Source organism: Hydra vulgaris, chromosome 09 (genome assembly GCF_038396675.1).
Source record: "Hydra vulgaris chromosome 09, alternate assembly HydraT2T_AEP".
Classification (NCBI taxonomy): domain Eukaryota; kingdom Metazoa; phylum Cnidaria; class Hydrozoa; order Anthoathecata; family Hydridae; genus Hydra; species Hydra vulgaris.
Window position 1 is genome coordinate 37,285,289 of NC_088928.1, and position 12,212 is coordinate 37,297,500.

Sequence of the window (12,212 nt, forward strand, 5' to 3'; positions counted from 1 at the left end):
AATTTATGCGATTTTTATAAAAAAAAAATATACCACCTATATCTAATGATAAAATCATATAAGTTGTAAATATTTTTTTGAAAAACAAATATCACCATCATTTTCTACGTATATGATATTGGGTAAAACAGTACAATTTGAAATTTTGAAAATTTCATATTTTAAGGTAGACTACCACCTTAATGAGAAACCCACCCTACCCAAACATTCAGCATATTTCGTATGAACTATAAGACCCATGAATATTCGAGCGTAGATATTTCGTTTTTTTTTTTTTAAACAGAAAAATCATTATATTAATTAAAGTACAACTTATCATACTTTATAAAATACTATTAAAAGAATTTTTAGTAAAGATTTCATCTTACCATAGTATTTTTAGTCAGCAGCGTTGGAAGGTCAAGAAAGTTTGGGGAAATTTTTTTTGCTGCGCTAAAACTGATGATTAGCACTAAAGATTTTAACTGTTTGAGTCTCTATCGTATGCGGGAAACCATTTTTCAATCGATATTTAAAAAAATATCGATTTTAAAATATTAGTATTTTTTCAACAAAAAAATCTAATTTCAAGTTAAAATTAATACTAAAATGTTACATTACTAGTAACACTATTTATGCATACCACGTTAATAAAAACTTTGCGAGTCAAAGTTTTAGGCTCCATTAATTTTTTTGGAGACCTAAATCCTTATTAAAAAAAAGATAAATATAAATTTATCTTGCTAATTTTATTTAAATTCATTGAAAATATATACAAAATCTTTTTGTTGCTATTTCGTGCATGTGCATGTAGGGATTTAAACTGGGAATTTAAAGCTATTTCCGCTTCCACCACTAGACTGTAGAAAGGAAACATCGTACCTTTTACTACGTTTTACAAAAGTAAGGTATAAAAAATGTTTTATAATAATCTTTTAACTTGATATGATTTACACTTGCTGTTTTACACCTTATCCAATTTAATAAATTTAAATCGGAACTTCAAGAAGAACTTTATATCAAAATTAATTAAATGTACATAGTGATCATAAGTTAGCTTTGAAACTTCGTCTTAAATTTTTTCACATTTGTAAAATGTTGACGTTAAAATATCGAACCGCTATTCAATAATGATGTCATCTGTATGGGAGTATACAATGAATTCCTCTGCGTGGAAGTTAAATCAAATCAGCAACTAAAAAAGAAAAAAATTTATAATTTTTGATATTTAAAGTTGGTGATATTTAAACAATAGTTTGTGATATTTAAAGTGGGAGTGAAATGTTTAAAATTTTTCAAAACTATGTACCATTCATAGGCATTTCATCAATCTGTGTCGAATAGTACTGCTCTATATCACGTAAAACACGTATGTCATCGGACTTGACAAAATTAATTGCGACACCCTTACGCCCGTATCTACCTGACCGACCGATTCTAAAAAAAAAATTAAACAACATAAAAAACATATAGAATGCATAATAACATAGAATGCATAATATGCCTGATATACATTAATATTAACAAAAAATAATATTAACAAATATGAAGAAAAAATTAAAAAATTTTTATTAAGCTTCTATTTTTTAAAAAATTTATAAACACACCATCGTATAGACTGTCGTGATTAAACACGATATTTTAAAACTTTCCATACACTACTGTAGTATACATAAGTTTTACTTAACACATCAGCTAATATAAACATTTATTTTATTCAAATACCTGTGAATATACAACTCTCGATTATTCGGTAAATCGTAATTGATAACAAGAGAAACTTGAGGAACATCTAATCCGCGTGACCAGACATCAGTTGAAATCAACACACGACTAAATTAAGTATTTAAAATATATATGTAAAAAAATATCAACAAATAATAAGGGAACAGTGTTTATTTATAAAAATAACTGATATAAATCTCCCTAAATAATAACCTTGATCCAGATCTGAATTCCTTCATAATTGAATCTCTCTCTTTTTGAGGCATATCACCATGCATTGAAACAACGGTAAAGTTTGACTCTCTCATCTTTTCAGTGAGCCAATCTACTTTTCTTTTTGTATTGCAAAATATAACAGCTTGTGTGATTGTGAGAGTATCATATAAATCACAAAGTGTTTCAAATTTCCACTCCTCACGCTCAACAGCAACAAAAAACTGTTTGATTCCTTCAAGAGTCAACTCATCACTACAATAAAATATATATATTTATTATCCACAATTTTAGTGTAAAGTTATATTTTTGTGTAACTTTGGCAAGAGGTAATAAATATACTTTTGGCATTGTGTTAAAATGTTAAAATATTTAGAATTTGTTAAATATATTTTAACATTTTGAAAATATGAGCAATATGATATAATATTGACACATTATTGGACATGGATAGGTAAATGAACCCTGTATTTTTCAATTTATAAAGAGTTTTTACAATAGTTCTAAATAAACGAAAAAAAATCATTAAAAAATGCAATTTAGCCACTTTTTTTATTTTATTCTCCAAACTTTTCAATAGACAAAGATGAGATTTTCAATTAACATTCCCAATAATCTACCATTGTAGCATTATTAATGATAAGTAATTATGACAAAGCATACCTGAATTAAGCTCTCATTAGCCTCATGCATGCCTAATTCTTATATAAGATAATATAAACATAAATGACTGTGCTGTTAAGATATAAAAAATATGCTAAAAATTTAAACAACACAAATTACAGACCAAGGGTGGTTTTTTTTAACTAGCATTACAGACAAAGATTTTGTTTTTGGGAGAGAGAGGGGGAGGGGGCAGTTAATCATCTATAGTGTATATAACAAGTAAATAAAAAGCACCAGACTAAAAAATTGACCGTAAAACTGACCTTTATCAGACTATAAACCAGAAAGCATAAACATAAATTGGAATTAACTAAATACCCAGTAGCAAAATATTTTTTTGCAAAAAAACATTTACTTAAAAAAGGTAAACCCTTTTAAATTATATTTTTTCACTAAAGTGTATTGATCCACTCATTTAAGCCCATTATTCTTAAAATTTAGAATGAGAATTCACCCCTAGTATTTTAAGCTACAAGAGTAATCAGTCACTTTTAGTGGAACTTATAAATGGGAAAAAAAATAATAATAATGCAAACTTGAATGTTAGATAAAATTTTCTTTCTGCAATTCTGATAATACTATTTTTTTACAAGGAGCAAATTATTAGAAATTAAAAAAACAAACATTTTTTTACATTTTTTACTGGTAACTTACCGCTTGACAAGAATTCGTATAGGATCAGTCATAAACTTTTGTGTCATTTCAAGAATTTCATGTGGCAAAGTAGCACTTACCAAAACAACCTGAATGAAATAATTGATAACACTTTTTGTATTGTTTTTAAAAAGATTTTCATGAATGGATATTTTTGGTTTCTCTTTTTTTTTAATGTTATATGAAGTATGAAGTTCAAACAACATTTAAAAAAGTAAGAGTTTAAACATTAAAAAAAAAGTTAATGCATGTTGATGTATTTTTAAAAAGCGTTATTTGAAGTACATGTAAATAAAATTACCATTTTTTTATCAAGCTTAAAATAATAGTAACAAAGAGTCATTTATTAATATAGAAACATTTTACTAAAAATTTGTTATGCAAAATAAATATTCGTCAATTAATTTTGCAGTCATACTGAATTGCAAAAAAAATCTACTCAATACACATACAAAATACACAAGTGTGAAACAATGGATGTAAAACTTGAAAGAAAAAAAAATATGTATAATATAAATATAAAATATAATATAGAACTAAGCAAAGACTGATTTTTAAAAATCTTAGAAAAATATATATTTAAAATGCCATTAAAAACACATTCAGTATTAAGTCAATTGACAGATATATTTAAGACTGTTAAGCAACAAAAAATTCAAAGAAATTTTTACATCTTGCACTTAAAAAAAAAAAAAAAAATGAAAAACAGTTCTTACATCACAAGTTGTACATAATACAAATTTAGAAAAATATCAGATGTAGTGTAATTTGTTTGCAACATAATTGTCTACTATAAACAAAATCATAGCAGCCTTATAAAATAAAAAATTCTTAAACAAAAGTTTACCTGTGTTGCAGGAGGAAGGAACCTATAAACATCGTAGATTTGTTCTTTAAACCCTGCATAATATATATATATATATATATATATATATATATATATATATATATATATATATATATATATATATATATATATATATATACTTATATATATACATACATATATACATGTATATAAATACAAAATTTTTTCCTAAAAATATCCACAGAAAATCTCCAGAAATATTGATGCATTTTGTGTAACTAAGAATATATTGTGTTTAAAGAAACTATTTGTATGTGCGTACAAATATAAACATGATTTGGACGCAAAAAATGTTTAGATATTTTAATTTTTCTATAAAGGAAACCAGTGACATAGTGCTGTGAATGTTAAAATGATAAAATTTTAATATATAAAAATATATATAAATTAGTGGAACCACTTAACAAAAATTAGTGAAATCATTTAACAAAAATTTTCTCATTTTACACTGTGTTTTATCAATAAAACTCATCAGAAATGAAGATCAAAATAATAAAACTTCGATTTATACCAAAAATTAAATTACAGGAAGTCGCAAATGTCTCAACTACTGTAAATTTTCACACATTTGTGGAATTTGCTGACACTATTATAAAAAGAATTCTTAGGAAATGATTATTTATGCTTTTTTTAAAAATATTTTTTAAAAAGGGAGACTTAATGTAACTATTATTTGAGCTCATTTATTTTATAGTTTTTTAGGAGAAACTTATTTTCATGCCTGCATTTAGAAATTAATTCAGATTTTTTGTTTAATAAACATTCTTGGTTTGCATATGTAACTATTTCAAATTTTTCATTATTGGAAATATTGTTATATGCAGGCACTGTTTTAAATATAGACCAATTCAGTATAAAATCATCAAATTTTTACCTTTTAATTCCCATATATATTTTGACAGCATGATGTCTTTTGAATACTTTTTATTTTTGAAAGATTGCTTATGATTGGCAAAACATTTTTTACACTCACCCTCTGTTATGCTAATATATTGTTTATCAGGTACATTCTTAGAGGAAACAACACATTTATATACCACATTTTTTGATAAACAACTTCCACTCATTGGACAATTGTTTTTTGTTTACAATTACAAATTTCTGTACTTTTTTCGTTTAGGATTTTTTTTTTGTTTAACAAAGCATTATTGTGACTTTTTATAATTCTTTCCATAGTTTTTGTGCAACTGTAGCTTACTTTAATTGTATTTCGATTAAAAATTTTATGTAATTTATTAGAGGGCGGGAAATGCTTATTGACGAATTTTAAAAACACTTTTCCTATGTTAGTGAAAACATTTTTGCTAAATGGGGGGTTGAACCAAATTATATTTCTAGTTCTACTTTGCTTTTTTGAATTCTTTTTTTCAGGGTCAAATTTTAGTTCAAAATTTTTAAAACCACTTTTTTTAAGGGTATCTTCAAATATTCGTTTTGAGGAATTGAATACATTTTCATTAGAAAAGTTTTGGTTTAGCCTGTTATTGATTAAAATCGGGAATTGTTTTAGAATTTGGGGTGGATGGTTTGAGTTAATATTAATATACAATAATTCGTTTGATTTTTTGAAAGGTTTTTATGAATTTTCAGAGAGGTTAAATGTGACATCAAGAAAGTTCACAACTTTTAAATTTATGTTTATTTCAATTTGAAAACCAATATTTTTAAAAACTTTTGTCTTTTCTAATTTTATCTAGCTGTGGACCAGATTTTTTACACATTACTATTAAACCATTGTCACAATAAAGGTCTAAATCATTTATATTGATTATTTTATTTAATAAATCTAAAATGTATAGTCCAACAAATTCACAAATCTCTGCTCCATCATAACTGCCCATTGTTACATCAAAGCAGTCATGTATGTTTTTCTTTTTCCAAGTATCCTTATTAAAATAGGTTTTTCTACAATGTTTTGTTATACGGATTGTTTCTTCAGGAATAACTGTATAGCTTTTTGCAAATTCAATTGTTTTATCTAAAATATCTGCAGTTATTGAAGGGTAAAAATCATTAATATCAAATTAGATAAATGTACAGTCATTTTTATTTACGATTATGGAAAACCAATTTATAACATCAGTGATACTTTTCCATTGTTTTTTTAATTCTTAATTTCTTCATTTTACAATACTTAAAATCTTTTCACTGTATCTCTTCATGCTTTAAAAACTTTTATTATCTAATTTTTTTCTCTGCACTTTAATGCTTTGGAACTTTCTCCTATTTACTTGTTTTCTCATTTTTTCATAGTCTTCTATCAACTACTTTATTGCTTTTTAACACTATTCTTTGTTATTGAATAAGTTTTAAAAAAAATCAGATTCAACTTTATTTTCAGTCACTGTTTTGACTCTCTTTTTTCTGACCTCTTCCTTTTTTTTTAAATTTATTTACATCAGAGCTCTTTATCTTTTTGTCCTACTGTCTAGCTAACGTTTTTTTAAGTTATTTACAATTGTTATAAAAAGTTTTGCGCTAAGTACCATATTGGTTAAGGGTTCTATTCTTTGTACAAAGAACTAAATGTAAGCAAAGGAAAAATTATAAACAGAATTTTTACAAGTATAAAATTATAATTTGCATGAGCTACATATCTTTATATAAATTTCTTATAGTACTGAATTTTTTTTTTAATTGTTTCTTTCTTTAATGAATAACGACATTCATTGCTCTGTGTCAACAAGCATGAATAAGCAGAACTCCTTAAAGTTTAATCAATTTAGTTAGAAAAAAGTGGAGCTTAATGTAATAAAAAAAAAGAAGCTAAAATGATGTCATTTATAGAAGATAAAATAACATCATAGTATTTATTATAATAAATATGAAGAAATTTAGTAATAATAAAATGAACCAGTATAAATGGTATAAATAAGCTAGTAGAACTGCTAAAAAAAATAAACAACCAAAGGTGAAATCTGGTACAGCTACATGCATACTAAATTTAAATTTTTGTAACTTTTTTTTAAAAAAATAATTCTTAAAAAGTTTGATCATGTTCAGCAACTGATCATGAACCTTTAGAGTTCATTCACAGTTTGCAACAATACAATCAAACAGCATTAATCTAAGCTTATGAATGTGACTGGATGTAACTTTTGTAAAAACTAATGCAACAATTCACAAAATTTATACTATAAATTATTTTATTAAATACAAAACTTTATTTTCTTTAATAGAGACATCACAAATAGTGATTTTGTCAAATATCGAATATTCAGCTAGGTGCTCGGTCGAAGAACCGATTATTCGGCAACACTTAGTTATTTAGTTATTTTGTTATTATACATCAAATTTGTATAAACTATAACTATGTATAAAAGTAGCATACTCTTCAAACCATTCAAAAAGATTACAAAAACAACCAGTATTTCTTCCATTTCTGAGGTAATTTTAAAAGTTGCTATATATAGATATAGTTGCTATAGACAGAAAAGTTGCTATAGATAGATAACACAAAGTCTTTAAACTTATTAAAGATGATACCTTCACTACAAACTGAACTTAAAGCAATGTTTAACTTTAATGGAAATGCCATATATATTGTTGCCTTTTTTATTGATGCACATTCCAAAACTAATTTCAAGGGATTAGTTAAAACACAGCAAGCAAAACAAAAGATCTGAGCTATGAGAAAGAGTGTCTGGGTGTCACACATCACAATCTTTCTCATAGTGTTATAAATCACAATAACACAATCTTTCTCAGAGTAAAAAATTAAGTCAGTGAAAGGTTAACTCTTATCAGTGAAAAATGACACCAATGAACACCATGACACCAATGAACAATCGCCGGATCTAGTAGCACCAATGATGATTCATTTTAACTTCATAACAAAAACAAATACAAATGGAAACTATCAAACCAAACTCTACAAAAAATATGCACACATGTGGAAAAGAAAAGTCAAATTACAAATGAAATTTTATTGATATTTATTTAAATGAATGCTTTTACATCTTGCTCTTACAAGTTGTGGTAAGCAAATGCAAAACATCCAAACAGAACTTGCTAAATTTTTCTTACTATTTGCCATTGGCAGTGTACATAGTGAATGACTATTTTTGGAAGTATGTGTAATTTACAAGGAATTTGAAATTGTTTGCAATGATCAAATGATGAAAATGTTTTCTATCATAACTTACTACCTATAGATTTAAAGTATTAATTATGCCAATATTTTGTTAAAACAGAAAATTAAAAAAAATAACTATATGTAATCCTTTTTTTATGCATTTTTATCTTTGCAATCTGGTATTCAGTTTTTGACGGAATACAGAATAGTAAAAAAGTAACTGAATAGGCCGAATATAGAATAGTCACTGAATATTCGTGACAACTCTAAATCAAAGGGTCTAGTTTATCTTTTCTGTAAACAGTTAATCTAATAATATTATTTCTTTAAAGGGTGAATCTAATTACATTTTAACTAAAAAAAAAACCATTAACCTTTGTTTAACATTTCATCAGATTCATCCAAAATCAGGAGTTTAATAGATCTTGTTCGCAAATTTCTTCTCTTTATCATATCTAAAATATATGGAAAAATTGTTTTTACTTAAAAAAGGTTTATGTGATAGAAAGTAAGCAGACAAAATCAAATGTTTGAGGTCAAGAACCTAAACTAACAGACAAATATTAGACCCATCTTCACAGTCATGGCATGTGAAAATTTTTTATAATTTAACCAAAAAAAAATACTAACCAAAAACTCTTCCAGGTGTGCCAGAAACAATGTGCTGACCATAATCAAGTTTCCTTATATCTTCACCTATATTTGTACCACCAATGCAAGCATGACATTGAATACTCATGTAATCCCCCAAGGCTAAAACAACCTTGTAGAAAAAAATTTTAAATTTCAGCCTTTTAAAACTTGTAAAAAATTAGTTGCAAAAAACCTAAAAATAAATTTGTTAACATAATCTTCATCCTATTATTTTCTTTTGTAAAATTGACATTCAAATTTTTTAAATAAATGATGTTAATGTTCTTTGATTAATTTTTTTTAACTTAATGATTGCATAACTTAAATTCTGATAATTTGATTTTTGCTTTTAACACAAGTTGTTGTTTTAAGCAATACACGAAAATATGTCTCAAAAAAGCATGATGCAAAAGCTCTCTGATATAAGTACTACTTGTAGTACTTATATCAGAGAGCTATATGCAATATAGCTCTTATTAATGCATTACTCAAATTAATGCATATACTACTATGCAATAATTATTTTATTAAAAGAGAAGGAAAATCATTCTTAAAGAACTTCACAAATAGTAAAAAAATTAGACACAATAAGAAACATAAAGCATAAAGAAGTGTTGGAAAAAGAAAACTTTAATCACTTTTGTATTCATTACTGATAAACTTTTTATCTTAATTTTATATTTGCTCAGCACTAACAGCAACAGCAGTATGAAACATTTTTTAATTTAGTACGCTTTCTTAAGCAATTTTTCAAGTCATTGATTTTTTAAGTCACACAGGTGTTTAAGTTAGTAAATATTTACAAAAAGGTTTAAAATCTGTTAAAATCACAATTAAAAAATTTAGTTATAAAGTAAATATGAAACCTAGAACAAACAACAGTGGAATTGTATCAACTGCAGTGTTGGTCAGAAAAGGAATACAATTGCAGACAATTACTTTTGTTTCAACAACTTGACCACAACTTTTAAGATGTTTTAAAAACATTTTCTTAGCTTTTTCACAACTTGTGTTTTTACTTGGTTATCCCTTTAATTGCTTTATAAGCCTATAAGTTAATGTGTTTTTTTTTACATAATTATTATTTCAAAAACTTAATAAGCTTTTAATTACTTATTAATTTAAGTAACTTATTAAAATCTTACTAAAAAATTTTCATAGAAATACAAATATTAGATTACAATACAAACATAATAAAACACAATACATATACAAATACGGATACAACACAATGGACAAATATAATACAATGCACAAATGCATTACAATACAAAATTAACAATATAATACACAAATACAATACAGTAAAGGTATTGAACAACTTTTTTCTATAAATTTTCTTCAATAAATAAGTAATACAAAATTTATTCTAGCTGAGCATTTTAATAAACCTAATTTAAGAAAAGCTTTTTACCTTTTGTATTTGACAAGCCAATTCTCTGGTTGGTGATAACACTAATACTTGTGTTTCACGTAGCTAAACAATAAAATGTTATGCAACCATAAATTTTATAAGCAACTGTTTGTGTTTTTGACAAATCAATTATAAGAGATATAATAAAATTGTATATAATTAAAAAAATTGTTTAAAACTACCTTTTCACATCAAATCTTGATTTTGTAAAAATCAAGGTTTGCTACATTTATTTAACAAATCTTATGTTTGACTAATGTAAATTTATATTTAAGTTCTTAGTTTTTTTATTTTTTAGATTGATCATAGAACATCAATCAGATGAAATCAGAAACTAGTTTTTTGCATTTTGAAATGCATAGTTTCTGAGCTGTAGACAAAGATTTTGTCAACAGCAAATTGTTATTTACTATATAATTGTTTTCAACTTTTTTAATAATAAAATTTACTATATAATTGTTTATTTATAAACTTTGGCATATATATAATTCTGACATATATAAAATTCGAGCAGTGAACGCCTGAGGAAAGAAATGAAGTACATTAGAATAAAGGAGAATTATTTTTCAAACAAAGCATATTTTGACAGTTGTCAAGACAAAAATAAAGATAAATAGAGGAATATTTAAAATAAGACAGACAATGCACCTAAACAGTACTAACAATAATAAAAAAAAAAATGAATTGTTATATAAATACTAATATGAACTAAGATAAACAAAAAATATATCACCAAACAAAAAATAAATAAAACAAAAAATACATTAAAAAATAAAAAGTATGCATACAACAATGAAAGGCCTCAGAATGGAATATTTTTTTTGATGATATGAAAAGTGTTAATCTACTGCACAATATAAGTAAAAATAATTAAATAAATCACTTACCATACCAACGGTAGAAAAAACTACGCACAATAAATTAAAATTCAAATAAAAACGCCAGAAACAAAACTAAAAACAACTTAAGTGTGTAAACAGAAAATGCTAATAAATTTTCCCTAAGACCATTCAAACCACATAGGTACTTCCAGCACAAATATACCAAAAACAATCAAATGGCAATATACCTTATTAAAATCCCTTTTAAAATAAAATAAAACATAATAGAGTATTCAAAAAACTCTAACGTTGTCATAGATACTTCATTCGAATTTTGTTAACCAATCTAAAGTGTAAGAAAATGAAACAACCCGCGCAACTTAAAATCATAACTAAATATCAAGTATATTAGAAAGTAGAAAAAAACATATATATCGCCTGCAAAAATGTAAAGATTTAAACATATAGTGAAGGATATAAGAAATTATCTGAATAATAATAAAAGACGAAAATTGTGTCTGTGAAAATTAAAATAAAGCCGAGTATATATATATCGCCTGCAAAAATGTAAAGATTTAAACATGTAGTGAAGGATATAAGAAATTCTCCGAATAATAATAAAAGACGAAAATTGCGCCTGTGAAAATTAAAACAAAGCTGAGTAATGAATGTAAGATAATATGGCATAAAAGTTCCTTGATAATAGTAATAATATGAAAATCAGCGGATAAATCATACATTAAAAAAATTGTAATAAGATTAACTAAATACTAAAATAAGACCAGATAAATTTAAGCCAAATGAGTGGTTAAAAAATTATTAAAAAGCAATAATAATAGTCGTGATATAAAAACGATGTACGAAGCGGGAAAAGTATTGTTTAGAAGTAAAGTCTTCTTTAATAAATATACCTACTATAAGACTAGTAATTATGGGCAAACATATAAAATAATAATACAGGGTAAATTATTTTGGGTTTTTATCATGTTTTATAAGACTTTTATAAGATCACAAACAAATTGTAAAAAGAGTAATAAATATTATAGTTTTTTTTTCCATTCTGAGGCCTTTCATTGTTGTATGCATACTTTTTATTTTTTAATGTATTTTTTGTTTTATTTATTTTTTGTTTGGTGATATATTTTTTGTTTATCTTAGTTCATA

General features: G+C 25.1%; 1 protein-coding gene across 1 annotated transcript in view; it reads right to left on the reverse strand.

The window, feature by feature from the left end:
* Positions 1–897: 897 nt before the first annotated feature.
* Positions 898–12,212, reverse strand: part of LOC100197176 (eukaryotic initiation factor 4A-III) — a 16,632-nt gene continuing 5,317 nt past the window's right edge. Inside the window, exons 4-12 of the mRNA XM_065805583.1 lie at positions 10,228–10,290; positions 8,811–8,943; positions 8,555–8,635; positions 4,085–4,137; positions 3,238–3,326; positions 1,918–2,172; positions 1,705–1,812; positions 1,289–1,416; positions 898–1,174 (exon numbers count right to left, since the gene is read on the reverse strand). Of these exons, the coding sequence (XP_065661655.1) occupies positions 1,158–1,174; positions 1,289–1,416; positions 1,705–1,812; positions 1,918–2,172; positions 3,238–3,326; positions 4,085–4,137; positions 8,555–8,635; positions 8,811–8,943; positions 10,228–10,290 (927 nt within the window). The 3' untranslated portion in view covers positions 898–1,157. The remainder of the gene's footprint in view (positions 1,175–1,288; positions 1,417–1,704; positions 1,813–1,917; positions 2,173–3,237; positions 3,327–4,084; positions 4,138–8,554; positions 8,636–8,810; positions 8,944–10,227; positions 10,291–12,212) is intronic.